Source organism: Sorghum bicolor, chromosome 7 (assembly GCF_000003195.3).
Source record: "Sorghum bicolor cultivar BTx623 chromosome 7, Sorghum_bicolor_NCBIv3, whole genome shotgun sequence".
Taxonomy (NCBI): domain Eukaryota; kingdom Viridiplantae; phylum Streptophyta; class Magnoliopsida; order Poales; family Poaceae; genus Sorghum; species Sorghum bicolor.
In genome coordinates, this window is record NC_012876.2 from 4,292,600 (window position 1) to 4,311,117 (window position 18,518).

General features: G+C 38.9%; 1 protein-coding gene across 3 annotated transcripts; it reads right to left on the reverse strand.

Moving 5' to 3' along the window:
- LOC8067848 (achilleol B synthase) lies at positions 2-18,231 on the reverse strand. Of its 3 annotated transcripts, XM_021465367.1 has the most exons (18): positions 18,012-18,231; positions 14,773-14,961; positions 14,501-14,590; positions 14,185-14,373; positions 9,372-9,456; positions 7,618-7,784; positions 5,130-5,318; positions 4,650-4,763; positions 4,315-4,437; positions 4,032-4,151; positions 3,515-3,613; positions 3,320-3,376; positions 2,131-2,177; positions 1,878-2,021; positions 1,617-1,794; positions 847-921; positions 660-743; positions 2-368 (listed from the first exon to the last, which is right to left on the reverse strand). In XM_021465367.1, the coding sequence occupies exons 1-18, from the start codon at positions 18,213-18,215 to the stop codon at positions 246-248; spliced, it is 2,277 nt and encodes a 758-aa protein (XP_021321042.1). In that variant the 5' UTR covers positions 18,216-18,231; the 3' UTR covers positions 2-245. The 3 variants fall into 3 exon arrangements, with proteins under 3 accessions (XP_021321042.1, XP_021321043.1, XP_021321044.1); XM_021465368.1 differs by lacking the exon at positions 5,130-5,318; XM_021465369.1 differs by lacking the exons at positions 14,501-14,590; positions 14,773-14,961; positions 18,012-18,231 and having other exon boundaries at positions 14,226-14,357.

Consider the following 18,518-nt stretch of genomic DNA (forward strand, 5'->3'; position numbering starts at 1 on the left):
GTAGTAATTTAAATATCCTTGTCATTCAAAACATATACACCAGATATTTATGAATGGAAGTGTACCTGAATCCATGGAATTTTTTCCAAGGACATTATGTATTTTAGATTTGTGGACATTTGCCCAACATTTCTCACTAAGTTTATGTGTTTTTTCCTACAATATACATGGCACCAAATTGCATTGCATACAATACTTATCATTTATCTTATGTATTATCGCAAGCAAATACTGAATAATGCACATTAGTTACATATCTTCCTTAAAACATATTGGCGGCGAAGCTCTCCGAGAGCCCAAATAGGGAACAGGTTTCGGTAGTTACCATAATTGAAATACATGTAACGGTTAGACACTCCAACATGTTCCTGCCACCAAAGTGAGTACCATAAATATTGTTGCATGTTTGGAGATCGACATGGATGTGCACAAGCCATATTTGTGGAATGCAACTGTTTTCGTTAATGCACTAAGGACAATTGCACTTGCACAAGGAAACAGAAAGTTGGCTCGTTGTTTTGGTCAGTTGTAAATTTATTATGTTGGGAACATGTTAGCCTTTTGTGTACATGAATGATTGTTCAATTTATAAAATGGTAAAAGATGCTTAATTTGATGAAAATAAAATATCTATGTGTGTAAAAGAATTTAGGACTTACTTGTTGTGGAAAGTCGCCAGAGTCTAGTTGCATATTGATTAATTCTTTTGCAGCATGATATAATGGTGTTGGATCTCTTTCAACCTACTTTCCATTCCCACAACAATGAAATAATAAAGGGACATCAAGATGGTTTTGTTCATAATGTGTTCATTGAAATTCAAATGCTTTAATACAGAAAATATACCTGCCCAGCATAAAGTAAAGCCAACATTGCCCAAGCAGTGCTGACAGCATGAGGACTGCTTGCCTCTGCATAAATCTGCAAAATATTATAATAAAGACTCAGCCAACATAGTTGTTTTTGGAAAGAGTGACATGAGACAATGCATTAGGAGTAGCCTTGAGATGCACTTGATAGAAAGTTGGCGCTTGTACCCAATTACCTAAGTGTGGAGAATTATTTTGTTAATTGCTGGAGAAATATGTAAGCAGATCTCTAAATGCCATTTGTAGACTAGATTCTATTTCAGCATAATTAACATAGCCGAGGCCAGAAGTGACTTCATGATTATTCTACCAACTCGATTGAAATGATTGTAAAATAATAAAATCCTTCCTTTATGAAAAAAAACATAGCAGAAACTAGCACAATTCAAACATCTACAAACAGTACTATACCACAACACCATAATATTGACATATGTGAGTTTGCTAAAAATATAAAGTTGTCATTGTATGATTGCACCAATGACACTTACACTGACTTAGGATTGTAGTTGGAATAAACCTTTATCAATAGATGGTGGGTTTCTGCAGTGACTTCTACCAACCTTAATGGGCTTAGATTTTGTGTTGTGGATAGTGAGCATCTTTGATACTAAGTATGTAGATAACCAAATACAACCACTGAAGTATCATATCATATTTAAAGACGACCATATTGAAAGTAGCTAGATATGAACTAACAAATAAACCACTTAAGCAAATGCAAGCATAACAAAAATTAATATTTACCCCAGTTTCACTTGAAAGATATGTTTCTCCCCATCCACCACTACTTAACTGCTTCGATAAAAGAAAATTGCATGCTTTTCGGATTGAGTAACTATTTTTGTATGTTTTTCCAGCTGCCACTAGTCCTTTCACTGCAAACAGTGTCCCATAGATGAAACAGATACCCCAAGTACCGAACCTGTTGAACAAGAAATAATCTAGTTATTAGCATAATTAAAATTTTTAATAATTTTTTACTTAATAAAAGAAAGTTCTAGGTACCATGAGCCATCCGGTTGCTGTTTATTTTCAATAAACTTTGTTGCATTTTTAACACAATTTTCTATCTCATCCTTGCGGTAGCCTGGATACAAATCTCTGAATGTAACCAAAGCTTGTAGAACAGATGATGTGCATTCAACGCATCTGTCAATTGGTTTTATGCATAGGTCACTTCCCATAACTAAAGGAGTCATTAGAAGAAAGGAAACAATTGTTTTTGCCCCTCTAGTAAGGACACATATTCATCACTTACGGATTATCAACCATAATGTTCGCAAAAGTCTCACAAGGGTTGAGAAGCTGATGAAAAGGAAGCCATGTCAGTACAATCATGAAAGACGGGCCAAATCAAAATAACCTAGGATAAATCAAAATAATTTGGAGCAAAATTTAATCTGTGCAAAACACTGAATTTTTTTGAAAACATGCTTCACACTTTTTGAAGTTTAGTTACTATTTTTGTTGTTACTTCATCGATCTTCTGACTGCTTTCAACAACCTTTTTTTGATCCATCACTATGCAATGAACAAAGTGCTTGCCACACCAAATCCTCACTTGATTTTCTATTTTTGTTTGCCCAAATAGTATGTAAGTTCACCATGACTGTTAGTTATCTCCTTGATTGGTAGGTTTGGTAATAAATTCAGGAACTGACAGGCAGGCACCTCGAGGCCCACAGTTGTGGAGTTTGTTGGCATTATTCACAGTTGCCATGATTAGTAGCTAGGTTTAGTAATACTATCTATGGAATAAGAGATGACAACAATACGGGACTTTGATTTGGTTTTGCTTAACTTCTCTAGTATCGGTTTCTGAATCCTAGAGAGAAATTCATATATCTAGACTTAGCAGTAGTTGTGCTAGTGCCACATTACTTCTTTTTTTCTTTTTTAATAATCTTTGGAATGTGTGTATCCTAACTATACAAAAACTGGGTATGGTCTTGTAATTGTATCGTCTTGATGTAAGTCCGAGATCTATGGAGCTGAGTTTCCTTTCTTTTAAAAACTTGCTGTAACTTTCTTGTAATCAGTTTATGATCTCAAAATGTTGTAATGGCTGCAGACAAGCACTTTTCTTAGGGTAATAATAGGTTTGAAGAGATGTTGGCATGGTCCTGGTATTGTGGTATGCTAGGAGTAATTGTATCATCTTGATGTAATTGTCTGAGATCCATGAAGCTTCCTTTATCTAAGAAAAATACTTTCCTGAATGTTGTAATGGCTGCAGACAAGCACTTTTCTTACAGTAATCAGTTATGATCTCAGAATGTTCTCATTGCTCCAGGAAAGTATTTTTCTTAGATGTTGCCATGGTCCTGGTGTGTGGTGGCATTGCAGTGAGGATCATTAACATTAAACTGTTTGCAGATCGCGTGTTATCGGCATGGTGATTGAAAAATTGAATTGCAGAGAATGGAGGAGCAACCCAAAGCACTCACCTCCAACAATGATGACGTTCTTTTACACTCATATGTAGAAAATGTCCCATCATTGTTCTTCACCGATAAAAAAAATAGTTGCGATCAATAACCTCAGTATTGAAGTTCAAATTTTATTTAAAATACATAAGAAGATAATGGAATCATAAAGAGAATTCTGTTTTTCTCTAATAATGTTGAAAGGGTTTGGCATACCATAAAAGATAGCAAGCAATCCACTGCATCATACAACCGTTGTCCTTGTATTGGTTCCCCAACTAGTTCTGGTGGTAGCTTTGATAGCAATAGCAGTGCCTGAAGAAATGAAACCGATGGCTACTATAAGGGAAAAAAAGACTTGTATGTGCTCTCATTGGTTTGAAATATCATCACTGTGCTTTTATTTATATATTTTCATGTTTTATTAAACTAATTAGATGGAGAGTTCTCTCAATTAAAGTTTACATATATAGAAAGCCAGCAAAGTTTCCTAGAAAATATTGATGTATAAGCTTATCACTTATTATGGATTCTAAAAAAAAGTTGATAGTGTTCGGGTCTCCCATGTGGTGCACTTGATGGACTACCGAACTTGACAAGTATCTTGGGTACTGAGTGTCTAAAGAAGGACGACAAGTATGCTTGGGATTAAGTTCAGTTGGGCGGTTAGGCCACAAAAGATTTGTCTGGTTCTATATATTAAGAGTAGACATCCAGATTAGAATATCTTCACCTGAAGTGCCTCTGCAGTACAGTCCGATACAGACCATCCATTATCTGATGTGGAAACTGTCCATGATCCTTTAGACCTATGGCGGTAATAAGTTCTGTAATCAGGATGGTCTTCACGAATCTGAAAAACAAAATACAAGTCAGAAGTTCATATGCAAACATTATTTTGCTTAACAATAGAAACATCATATTATTCACGAATCTAAAAAACAAAATACAAGTTAAAAGTTCATATGCAAACATTGTTTTGCTTAACAATAGAAACATCATATTAATAATTATACCTGTGAATTTTTAAGAAAATTATGAACTTTTGAAAGTGTTGGACCAAATTCTTTTGCAAGTTCTGTGGAGCAATAAGCCCGTACAATAAGGGCAGCTTCCCAGCATTGAACACCATCATATGCCTGCATAAGTTTTTATAACGGTGAATAAGTTTTTGTTACAAAAGCTACAGGAAATTCTGGAATATAAACCTTTTACCATTGAAAAGATAAAGGAAACAGTTACATAACAATGTGTATGTAGAAAAATAAAATGGTGGATGTAAAAGGCAAACATATGTGCGCTACTCCTAGGTTGTCAAAATGGTAGAATATATGCCATAAAAATATTATACCTTTGCTTTCATGCCATCTTCCGCAAGCCATAAATAATCATAGATCCTTGGAACATGCTTCTTGAAAGCATCTGAATCAGGATTTTCTATCCAGCAACAGATCATATTTAGTGCCTACCATTGAGAAATTGGCAAAGATTTGAGGAGTTACACATTCGAAATTATAGAGGTTTTATAAATGGGGGGTTGCATTAATTTATAATATACTTTACTTGGAGATGACTCTAAAAAGATATTCAGAATGAAAAAAAAATTGCCACTTATGTTAACCCCCAATGTTACATTAGCTTTTCTGGTTTTGACTTTAGTCATGCAGCTAATAGTTTTCATTTTGAGCTAGGCAACATATCCATATTGTCCTTCAAGTTTATTACAATATATACATATGCAAGTTGGTACTTGATGGTGCATCGTTTTGTTTCAAATAAATTAGACCGCCTTCATTTTTATAAGTTGTCAAGCAAGCAATCAGTACATTACCTTGTTTACTGGACAGGCGCCAATGTATTTAGTAGTTTCATCTTCATAGTGGATATGCTTCATCAGTTCATCTAATGCTGTATCCCTAATCTTAGTAAATGGCCAATAATTAAACATTGGCTCCACAATTTTATTAATGCATGTCCAGGCAATAGTTTGGACCCAGGGTTGTGGGAAACGAAGGTCTTCCTGCACCCAACACCATTCACAACTGAAAATCAATGTATCAAAACGGCATATATGTTTTTCCCTGTAGCTACCCAGTCAGTAGGAAGCAATGTATATTACCTTTCTACACAAAATGATGATAGTGAAGCATAAATAAGTTATTCTTGCTGAATATAATTGAAACTGGAAAGCACATACACTTATATTCTTGTAGTATCTTCCTTTGATTAAAGAAAACAAGCTCAAATCATCATTAGTGTTTTTCAGTCCCCAATACAGCAAGGTAACAACAACCAAAAACTACTAGGTTGTGATGCATATATATAGTTCTATCAACTTAGTACACCCCTACCTTAATTGTACTTGACTAAAAGTAGTAATGCATCTTAGGGCGTGTTTGTATGGTGGCCCAGCGGCCCGGCTACGCTCCTAGGCTGCAACTCCCTTGTTTGGTGTGCTTGACCCAGCCTTGGAGTCTGTTCCACATGGGATTTAAGGCTCTTGGGCCAGGCCCTAGAGAAACGAAGGGAGACTTTGTTTTTTCATAGGTCGGCTTGATTCAACACTCTGAGCCTAATGTGGTTACCTTCGTCTCCCTCACCTTCCATCGTAGATCTACCATAGTGTGCTCCTCTTCACTGCTCTCTCCTTCCTCTCCCGTGCCAAGGCCGGTGAGCTCCTCTCCACCGCTCTCTCCTCTCCCTCTTGCTCCAACACCGGTGAGCTCCTCTCCGTCGCTCTCTCCTCCCCCTTCTGCTCCAAGGCCAGTGAGCTCCTTTCCATCTCTCTCTCCCCCCTCCTGCTCCAAGCCCGGCAAGCTTCTCTCCACCACTCTCTCCTCCCCCTCATGCTCCAAGGCCGAGGCCTCCCACACCATCGATACCAAGCTAGAGTGCGCACCCCATCACCATGGTTGCGCCTTTCACCGCCGCCGCTGTGTTGCCATGGCCGCGGTCATCTGTTGCTAGTGTTGCTTGTGCTGGCCATCATGGTTGATGCACCACTGTCGTGTTCAGTTGATGTGTCGCCGCCATGCCAAGCCAGACTTGCCTCACTAAGGCTCAGGTTGACGCCACCATGCGAGCCACCATCGGGGTCCTCGCTACAACTGTCGAACTTGCCTGTGCTGTTGCTGACTCCAAGCTTTATCATCGTGGTGCTTGTCCTGCTCCGTTCCTCATTGCTGCCTACCAACCATTTGATGGAATGCCAACAAGAGATATAGAGAAGGTAGTGCCACCATATTCCAAATATGAGGGTAACCATATCCATCTATACATCCTATCAATACAATCTCTAGAGGGACAAGTCTGTTTGGTACATGCAACCAAACAAGTGGCCTTGCACCACTTCGGACAATCCCTCGCTACGGGCCGAGCCGGCCTCAGCCCTAATATCAAACATGCCCTTAATGTTTGCTATCTTAAACGATCTCAGGGGCTTAAATTATGGTTGACACTGGACTATATATAATGTTTGTACCCTTTGTACCATTTTTGCTAGGTCCACATGTTGGTAACACATCACACTAATAGTGTGTGCTTGTGTAAAAAAAGATAATTAAATATGAGAGCTAGGGGCACACATACTCAAAATCACGTGCACTCTGAGAAAATGTGAGAATTCTGTCTGTTAGGGCCATAGTCACCAAGTTCTTGGTTCTATTGGGTCGATGTGGCTTGCTACTTGAGAAAGTATTATCCAAGATCAGACTACCTAATTCACGTAATTCAATTTTAATTAGCAAATGGATTGATGGAGGTGTATCACCAAACGAGCCTAGATATTGACTATTTGGCATTGAAATTATGGTGGATCATTTGTGCCATGACATTTATATGAGGATAAACTCACTTTTGTTCACTAGCAAAATCATTGAGAGTGGTGTACGTCCTAGGAACAAAACACACTTTTGCTATCTTACAAACAAACTAGCCAACATATAATTCGTTTTTTACTCGATCAAATGGGGTACAGAAGAGCGATATTGGTAAGAAATCATTCGATAAACACATACTGTTTCTATAGTTTGTAGAGAATACCTGCCTCATTTAATCTCAAACTTTACTCTATATAATCAAAAGAAACAAGAAAAAAGGTGTATGCGCTTCCACAGAAGAACATGACTATACCAATGAATGAGCATATGGATATAATTGGTAGTAATAAAAAATACTGTTATCTTCTAAACCAATAAACAAATTAATTCTACAGTATGAAGTGTACTACTTGTCCAACAAATAACTTGTTATTCAGTAAATTTATCTTGAACCAAGAATTTCTTTGTAAATCTTCAGAAAACTTAATTTACATTACAAACCTTAGCACAAGTACGACGAGCTTTAATCCAATCAACATTGCAGTATGGTTCACTATAGAGCTCCTTTCTTAGTGCCAGTATTGTTGGAGTAAGTGTCCCAACAAATTTCTTACCATATAGGTAAGCCATTGGCATATAAACCAAGCGACAAAAGCACCAAAATCGACCTGTGAAAAAGGATGACCTATTTGAAATAACAACAAAAGAAATATGGGAATGGGAATATATCTGATGGTGGCTAGCTTTGTTATGGTTATTTTAAAACCCAACAGAGGTAGCTTTGTTGGTGTCGTTCAGTTTTATTGTCTGTTTTTCATGACAGAGGTATGTTCCTACATTTGTCCATTATCTGGTGACATTTGATTGATCTGTACGCTCAACATTTCTGTTATATGTGACATTTACAAGAAGTGTCTTGAAGGGGCATCGACCTAAAATAGACATGGCTTTAACTAATCTTTATTTTTTATTTATCTAGAGGTGTGCCCTCAAAGACCGTTGTCTCTATATATCGCTCCTACCAAAGAAACAAAATGAAATGTTCTCCTATTGCAATACTAACAGGTATGAGGTAGGATGGTAATGGCTTGCATGATGTTGGAGTTCATTTAGGCCATTTTTTTAGTTTCTGGAAGTTGATTTCTAGAGGCAGGTCACAAAAGCTAATCCATTGAAAACGATTTATAGGTGGCCCACCTATGGAAATCTTTGTAGAGGTTGTTTCTTTCCCACCTCTGAACATCATCCATTTATTTAGATACCTTTATGCAGAGGCATGAGAAAAGAAAATGCCTCTAAAAATGATTTTCACATATCTTTGTAGATCAATTTTGTAGTTAACACTACACCCAAACAGACCATCACTGCAGTGATTGGGGTTGAACCGGCAGAGATGAGTGATAGAAAATAGAAAATATGTATTTTTTCAAGATTCAAACTCAAGACCTCAATGTTCACATTCTTTTGAGCATTCATAGCTAAGTTACATGACACTTGTGACTACATAATGGATGCTATTTTTAACAGCAAACAATCTCAAATAAAAAGGTTGTTAGTTTCAAAATTATAGTTCTCGTCTAGTTCTACAACTTTGATGCTGCCGATTTAAACACCATGTGAACTCTACATAGTGGTACTCTGTTTCCATTTAATTGCCTATTTGCCATGTTTAAATGACCACTTAGTCTATTTTATGGACCCTTTTGCTTGAATAAGTGCTAAACAATAGGTGACCTACCATATGCTTTATACTAAAGCGTGTATTTAAATAAAACAAGACGTTTACACTAGCATATTTCTTTCGTGTGACTCGAATATATACATTAGTAATATGCTTTGATGTAGTTTCGAAATAGACAGATAACTCATATTTCGTGAGACTGTCAGAAATATTTATCATGACAAAGTACATTCACAGCAAAGCATATACATTGAATTTTTTAATAAAATAATATATTATCTGTATAAGTTATTATCCTAAGATATACATGATGTGAAATGATGACAGAAATATTTATTAAAGGGACACTGATTTCGTTTTAGTCAAATGCTGAGTAAGCCATCCTGAATGTAAGTAGTAGGATGATTTGTGAAGAGTCCACGTACTATTTATTGACACGTGTATTAACATGTCCAGCTACAATAAAATAACTGGTTGTGCAGGTAGTAATAAAATTTGTGTAGGTCGACATGCAACCTTAAGGTAACCTAACAAAATAAAAATTTCAGTAATGATCATCTAGAGAAGATATTACCTGGATGCATTGGTAGAAAATACGGGATAATCCATAATTCAGGGATCATGGCATTGTTGCCAGACCAATCATACAGACCGATCACCTTCATTTAAAATCATGCAAAACTTTTGTTACAAGTTGATAAATATTATTTTTTAATCTCATGTCAACAATATCAGGAGCAACAACTTTGGCTTCGATCATTTTTGAATAGCTTACTAATTGAGTCGAACCTCAAAGAAATAACAAATACAGCTATTCTATGCAGAGTATACATCATTAGAATATCAAGAAAACATTTATGCACAAAAGTAAACAATGTAAAAGTACAATAATCACTTTTACTTTGGGCCTAAACTCCTCAAGCTGTTTAAAAGTGTCGGTGAACTCAAAACTATGTAACCCGTTTGTAGAGTTTTGCGGTTTTGCACACCTGGCGTCACTAACAAGAATTAACAAGGATATACATCACACCTATAAGCATCTCGATCTCATAGGTAAGATGTGAGTTTTAGTAGTTAATGACGACCGTGTTTGTGCAACTAACAATTTGTTTTGAAAGAAGAATCATGGTGTTAGGTTGCAACATGCAATTAATTGCAAGGCACAAGGAAAATGAGAGGGTCCCATTTTGGATTTCATGGCGATAAAAGACTTGGAAAGAAGACTAAAGACCTTTCTAGAGCCAGGTATCAATGAGCATATGAAGGATACTTAGGTAGATTTAATTTTGCAAGTTTTTAGTTCTTGACCGTATTATTAGCTAAAGGGGAGATGAAAGGTTAGTAGCTTGACCAAGTGAGTTCACGGCTTTAGTGATACACACTTTGGGAGATGAGGGTCATGGAGGCCAGTCCTTCTAGAGAGGATTGAAGGGAATCAAGTTTGACTACAATTGGATTAAGGATTCAATAGTTAGAGTCAAACAAAAAATTGAACTAGCCTAATTGCCTGCATGTTGAGGACAATTGATGGCAATTTTGTATAGACAAATCAAATCTAAGTGCTACAGAGGGGACAATCCTGCAGAGAAGTCAAACAAGTGATAACTGAATCGATGGTGTGTGGCCAAAGGAGTTAAGTATTATATCATCTCAAGGAAGGCCCCTATTCAAGCCTTACCCTACTTTTGTGGGTAGTGAGCAAAAACCTCACTCCAGTAGGCCTCTACTTAGGCCCACAAAATTAGGAGCCCCTCAAATTCCACCATGAAGCCCTCATTGCTAGGGCTCTAGAGGGACCCTGTATTCGTATTGCCACTGTTTCACTCCTGCTATCCTATCCGCACCTTCATTGTGCCACCTCTCCTAACACTGATACCCTCTAATGTCTCCTTTCTTGCTACCAGCGCCACCCTCCTTGCCGCCAGAAAATCCCATAATGCATGTGCTCCTCCCTAATGCGTCTCTCTCACCCGGTGCATCTCTCTCTACCATCACCGATAGATCCCGATGCAGCTAGTTTGTCCTCGATGTGGCACCCACCTGACAGCCTTCTCCCTTAGTGTGGTCGCTTGGAGCCCTTTGCACAGTGTGGCTAGCACATACGGGGCAGCTTCCTCTCCTAACATGGGCGACACTTCCTATGGTCTCCTCCTCTAGTGCACTGGCCTTGCCTCCATGTTGAGGGTACTCCCCACATCCTCTTCCCCCAGTGCAGTGGCCTCACAACCTTGGACATGGGTGGCACCAACAAAGTCCCTCTTCCTCTGCCAACTATGTCACCTACTATGCCTAAGACAAGAGTTATTTAGAAGAAAAAAATAAAAAAAGAATAAGATGAATGTGACTAACAAGTTGATCCCACAAGATTAGGGGCCCTATTTAAGGTCTATTGCTAGAGTTGAGTTCAGAAAACATGGCCACTAAAAGTAAGAGAATCCCTCAAATTAAAGTAGACACTTGTTTTTGCTTCCACTATTGGAGTTCATTGCTCTTAGCCAATGTTCAATTATACTGATGAGGATGGCTAAGAGGAAGCTAAGTGTAGTATTGGAATATGTCAGGACAATTGGCAGAGGCTATAGTGTTCACACACATGCCAGATTATCTGACTAGTGACCTAGATGGTCATCGAACAACTTGTGATGTTATGTTACTGTTGGAGGGGTTCTACAGTTACATAGACCAAACTGTTCGACTAGTCCTCTTAGTGAGTGTTGGACATTTGTTGATGTCATAATGCCATTCGAGGAGTAGGTGGTGTGTCAGAGATTTTACACATGTCGGATTGTCCGAGTGGGTCTCAAGTTTGTTTGACCATGTATTTTGTGCACTATTACAACAACTCTTCATGTTAACTATATTCTAGCTATTTAAACAACTCATTTGGGTTCAATTGAGGTCTCATGCACCCCTGAAGGGTAGCTAGATGATATTGGAGAGCTTGAGCAATATTTGAGTAACAAGCTAGTGTGCATTAATAGGCATAGGGCCTTGTTTGGTCTAGTGAGTTGTGATTCATGGTGTTAGGATCAGAACACCTAGATGCCTTGGTGAATATGGTGGCTTTAAGAGCTCTTGGTGACTCTTTTGAGAAGCACTAGCTTTGCGACTTTGTAGATAGTGTGCGATCTACCATTCCAGATATGGGGGGAAGTGATATGCCTAGTGGAGCTTGAGCCTTGTTGACTCAAGGGCACTCAATCCTTGGTGGGTGTACCAACATGGACAAGAGGGGTGTCCCAAGTCCCAACACCCCGATACCATGGGAAAAAATCTGGTTTTCACTTGCTCACTCTTTCAATTTTTGTATTACTTTATATCATGATATTGCTTGGTGCTTATCTTGTCTTGTGATTGCAAGTTTACATTGAGCACTTCCCTAGGATTTTGCCCTTGTTTTTTAGATGCAATGTGCTTTTTTTAGTGTGTGCAGTTTTGCTAAGGACATGCTAGTGTGACAGACCTAAAGGACCTTGATATAGTGTGCTTTTTAGTTCTAGGTCTCAACTAGCAAGTGGGTCGGTGAAGTCGAATTGCCTAGGATAAGATTGTTCTTTAAATATTTCAAAGCCCAATTCAACCCTCTCTTGAGCCTTTTGATCCTTTATCAACCAATACTTGCACTACACAGCTGATTTTTAGATGTGTCTTATATTTTTTAGGTGCAGTCATAATTGGCAACATCTAGAAATGTCTCTTAAAGTTTTTTTGGGAGATGGTTCTATTAAGCAAACAACCTCTAAAAATGTTCCTATTTGTTGCTGTGGTTGGCATAAGCTACTATCTTAGGAATAGGATTTCTCAGGACAATTCATAATCAAGGTTCTAAATCTTTGTCTATAGCTATCTGAGAAAGATTTAGTTTTTATATTCAATTTAGCTGTTAATGCTGCTGCTATAGCCTGCTATAGCCGTCTATTTGTTTTCTAGTGGTAGATCGCTAAATGCCTTAGTCGATGATTTAAAACATTATTCATAATGGCAACCTCCATCGGACATTTTGGGCAAGATGAAAAAGATCATGACGACTGTGCCTCTGCCCCTATCATCCTTCTCACTCATCACTTCCATAACTTATCAGTTTCCTTACTATGATGGTGGTGCATGCAGGACGACAAGACACACATGAAGGCTCATGATGTAGCGAGGGCAAGCTAGGTGATGTCTGCAGTGGGAGTAACAGGGCAGTGACAATGTGCCCTTTCTCAAGGGGACCAGCATGGAGCTCCATTGTTGCATTGCCTGCTCGCCCGTTTTCATGACAGCGGCAAAGCTACGGCAGCCAATGCTCCACGCATGTGCGCTGGCATGATAGGCTTGTTTTTTTTCTTTAGGGCCAGTTCAGTTAGGCTCAATATCCTGACGAGAATAGTTCCAAGACTCAATTCTATGTAAATTGAACGTGCCCTTAAGGGAGCACACTATAGCTTGTGGGTGAGGTAGCTACGTAGCTATTGCGCATAGCTATAGATGGACATAAGGCCCGAGGCCTATGGGGATAGCCCATGTCCCAATGTTTTCATTTAGCCTAGGCACGACAAGATGCTCGATGGTTGTTATGTCTATGTCAGTCCGGCCCAATATGCTAGTTGCGTTTGGGGCACTATTCGGGTACGACGTACCAGGACAATTTGGCCTGACTCCCTACTACTCCCAAATCCCCTTTTGTTATCTTCCTTATCTCCGGTACTCTCTCAATCATGCCACATCCTCATGCCACCCTCACCTCTCTCCTTCCATGCCTCATTCTCCTTTCTCTCACGCATAGCCTCCCCATGCTCCAACTCCTCAACCCTTGCCCCCACCCAGTGGCGGAGCCAGGATTTGAAACTTGGGTATTCACACTTCCATAAAGTCGAATCCATAGGCTTAAAATATAGCTAATTGCACTACAAGTCAGCAACTTTAAACCAAAATTTGCTTTCTAGAATATAGATTTCTAATTGAAATGCCAGTTTTTTACGTGTTTTGAGCTCAAAAGTGCGAAAATACTATATATTATAGCATTATACATTTATATATATAAGTATATATACATATTTACATAAAAGTGTACCAAAATAGTTGGGTATTCCCGGGAATACAGGGGAATACCCCTAAATCCGCCCATGCCCCCACCGTTGTTGGCCAGGTATAGGCCCAGTGGCGGCACAGGCGTAGGTGTGGTGGCATGGACACATGCTCAGGCTAGCGCATGTTGCGGGCATTGGCGAGGTGGCTTCATGGCATAACTTCCATCCTACTGTATGCAATGTTAAAGGTGGTAAATCCTACTTTTTTAAGGTATCAATTACTTGAAAAATTATGGTATTATTTCCATATATACAAGCAAGCATATATGCAAATAAAAACACAATATTCTTTTTTGTACTGATGTGATGCCAAACCGAAAGCCATATCTTTCCCCACTGAGGTATAGCAGATGCACCTCCATGTGATAAAATCCATGCACGTCCTTTAGTCAATGCATCATTTTCACATGCCTGACCAAGGAGTCTTAAGGTAACATAGTTTAAGCATGAGCCAAACATGGTGCTTGGTCCCAAAATTTGTGTGCCCCAGCCGCCATCTTCATTCTACATTGTTAGATTGGGAACAAGCATTATTATTGTCATAATTTGATTAATGATATATTAAAATAGTTCAAGTAGACAAAATACTACTATTGCTAGAAAATAAGAGGAACCTTGTAATTATACATGCCTGATGGTTATAAAGATAGCGACATATCTCATGTCGATGTTCTGTAGACAAGACAGAATCGAGCGACCCAGTGACATGTAGAGCAAATACCTGCAAGCAACACACAATACAAAAACAACTCGTTTGAAGAACATTTAATAGGTTACCAGCAAAAAAAATAGATTGACGCCCATCCATTGGAAATCTGTACTCCTCTATGTCATTATTATGTATAATAAATAAATGTTTGATTGAGATTGAAATCAAATTGCCAGCCTTAATTTGGTTTCTACCATGATAGGCATAACGAATAGAACTCCGCTGTATTCAGCTGGCCAATGCCCATCAGGTGCCTGGAGACTTGCATGTTGAGTGAGGGCTCGGTGCAGTGATGTTTCTATAATCTCTTTGGTAACTTCGTCATCCGTTTTTGCAAGCTTGATGGCGGGAACATCGATCTCAACTTTTTTTTGTTTTGCATACTGAAATAGATTGTAGTACACAATATGAGATTTTATTTGCACAATAGAGCAAATTATCTGGTGAACACAATAGATAGAACAAAGAAATAACTTACAGAGATGGCATTTTTTACGACTACTATACTGTATATGGTACATCTGTGTATTCATGGCGATCAAAAGTTTATTTGACCCGTGAGCAATAACAAACGAGCAAACAAAATAAGAATTGTTTTCTATTTACTACCAATTCTTGGGCTCCATGAAATTTGCAGCCAGTAAAAAATAAGCTTCGCACTATGATGGAAAATAGAGCTAACTACTTGTTTGTGTGGTCCTGTCATTATTATACTATTTTTCTTTGTTGCTGTATACCAAATTTGAACTCCATGGAGACAAGTCTTACATAAATGCTCAAGAGAGTCTCCTAATTCTGAATGTTAAAGAAGTACATTGTTATAATAGTGCACCGACATACAACTGCCACTTCTATACGGGCATGCAGCCCAAGCCCATCATCTCGGCATGAGGAAGCACGGCCTAGCCCAGTGGCCATCGGGCATGGGCTGGCATGGCCTGAGGAAGCAGGTTGTGCCTGGGCTGTACCCTAGGCACGCCAGGCTGGCATGGCATGGCCCGATCAGCACAGGCAAGCACGGTGGCGGCCCAATGAAAGCACCCTATGTTCTAGCCCTAATCCTCACTTCAATCCCTCCCCTCAACGCCGCACTCTCTCGCACCTGGCTCCCCTCCCTCCCCGCGCCAAACTCGCAAGTCGTGAGACTCGCGACCGTCACCGCCCGCTTCCCCACGCCGAACTCGCAAGTCGTGAGACTCCAAGCGAAGCGACGCGTGGGTCTCGCTCTCCTCTTACATGCGCTAGTCACCTTGTTGTCGCTGATGGCTTCTCCATCGATGGGGAGAGTGGCAGCATGTGCCCTTCTCTTGCTCTTCACCTCTCTTCTGACCCAAGCCGAAGAACCGAGTCTGCCACCTCCTCGACGCGGCAACACCTGTCTTCTCCCCCGTCACCAACGCCACTAACACCAACCCCGCCATGATAGACCCTTGGCCTCGCTTCCTTCCCTGCTCCACGGCGTGGGCGTCAGGCCAGCTTGGCCTGATAGATTGTGCGTGCCTTTTGGGCTAGTCCAGCCTAAAAAACGGTCCACAGTGTTGTGCATGGACCAAAAGCCAAGCTTGCGTGCCTGCAAGGCACGGCGTGCCTTGCTGGCCCGACCCACATCAGGCCACGCCGGGCTGGCCCATTGCCCATCTATACTACCACTAAGTAATAAATAAGGAAAATTATAAAAAAACTCTGAAATCCTTCTATTCATTGTCAAATTTCCTGATATAAAAAATTCGACTGAAAACTTACAAATCCATTTTAGAGTACATGGCATAAATTAATCTTTTTCACGTAATAGCACGCAACTATAGAAGGCTCATGCTAGACAGCTTGTTAGTCACGGATAATTTAGTGAAATAAAATCAAGAGTTTTTAATCCTTTTAACACAACCTATGTGAGTAATTTGTTTGGCATGGATCTATGAGTTGAGACTTGTCTAGAATCACATAGTCCATTCTTCTATATATTTTATTTTAGAGAAGAGGCCTATAAATTTGTGGTCTATATGTAAATAGTCTAAGGGCTTTATGGCTAATGCAAAACCCATCTTTATAAATCCATTTCTAAAACCAAGCATTTAAAGGTTTGCCTCTTTAACAAGGCTATTTACGAGGCAGACCTCTAAGATTATGTCTATGTAAATAGTTGTGTATACATAAAAAAATTCATAACTTTTCATATGATGTGTTGGATGAAAACAAACTTTATATGAAATTAAACTTTTCAAACGACTTGAATGTTGACATGATCTATACCCCAGTATTACCTCTCAAAGTGATCTACAACTTTGTAGACAGTTTAGGGAGGCCCAAATATTTGTTTTTAGTTCAACTCTAGTGCTCATATTTTAGTTAAGAAAAGCTACAACTTTGTTTGTGCAATGTGACCGGATGGAGTTCTGTAAGCTACAACTATGTTTAGTGCAACTTTGTAAAGAGATACAACGTTTTTACTTTAGCTGGCTCAACTTCTAAATTCTCGGATTTCAAAAATTCAAAGTTTTGAATTTATCATATAACCTCGGATGGAAACACACTCTATACCAAAACTTTTTTGCTAGACAATTAAAAACTTTGTAGTCGGATTGCTTCATTTGAGGTCATTTTGGGGTCTAAAAATTCTATAAAAAATTTTCATAAGTTAATACAATGAATAGTATATATCTTCTATAACAGTCACGTGTCACTAATGCGGTGTGTCGGTAGAAGAGGGCCGGGTTCCCATCACCCATGACGCTTGAGATCGTGGGAATGAATACTGTATTCTAAGATTGTGGGCTTCTCTAGCGATTTAAAAGATTGCTATATTTATTTATTTTTTTTTGCCTTGTGTAGTTCGTGAAAAGAAAAGTTTTTGGATATAGTACATTTATAACTATGACAATTAGTATCCAATCATGAACTAATTAGACTTAAAAGATTTGTCTTGTAAAATACATGCAAATTGTGCAATTAGTTATTTTTTAATATATATTTAATACTCTATGTATATGTCCAAATATTCGATATGATGGGGCAAATTAAAAAAATTCTTAGGTCCATTTCCATTTGGTGCAAATGTGCGAGTTTCATAATAAATTTGGTCCGATGCTTCTTCTTTCAAGAAATATGAAACCGGAACTCTCTCCGTTATCTTAAAAGAAATCACATCCGAAGAGGAATCCACATTCCAGATTCAGGGTCTGTAACTCTTATGTAAAATACAGTAATAATCATGGCTGCAGATCATGTAAAATACTGAGCATATATATAAGCGCGCAGTGGCCATCTCCATGAGCTGTGCTTACTGTTTAATTAGGACATTTGGACAAGGCCCAAAATCAGGAACTTTGACTAAAGTAAAGCTGGAATGTGGACCTAGCTAGAAAGTGTTGAATCAATCACAATATATCACAACAAAAAAAAAAGGGGAGGGGGGGGGGAGCAAGTAGTGTTTAACCTGCATTCGCATGAGGAGGTCCTGAGACTCTCTCTTCTGGAAGCGGTGGTCAGTGAACTCCTTGCGCACCCTCTCCACCTCGGCGCATTCCTCCGTTGTGCCTAGATCAGGATCAAACTCCCAAACAGCCCTGCCGAGAAAGTTGTAAGCGGAGCTCAACCATGGGTCGTCAGAGGCCTCCTCTGAGACTTTGAGTTTCCACATGGTTAATTGCTAGCTAGCTCGAATGCATGCATTTGTTCATTTGAGTTTAGTTTCCTTTTATAGAAAGAAAATCCTAGAGGAAAACGACGTTCAGCGAGCCAACTACCGACGATGTAAATAAGACACACCTATATTAGTGCTCGATTCATCCCAAACTATAAGACGTTTGTTATATAGTATTCGATCCATCCCAAATTAGTACTTGATCCATCCCAAATTATAAGACGTTTGACTTTTTTATACTAAATTTAACCACTATATGTCTTATTCAAAAATTTGTACAAAATATTACTTCTTTTGCCG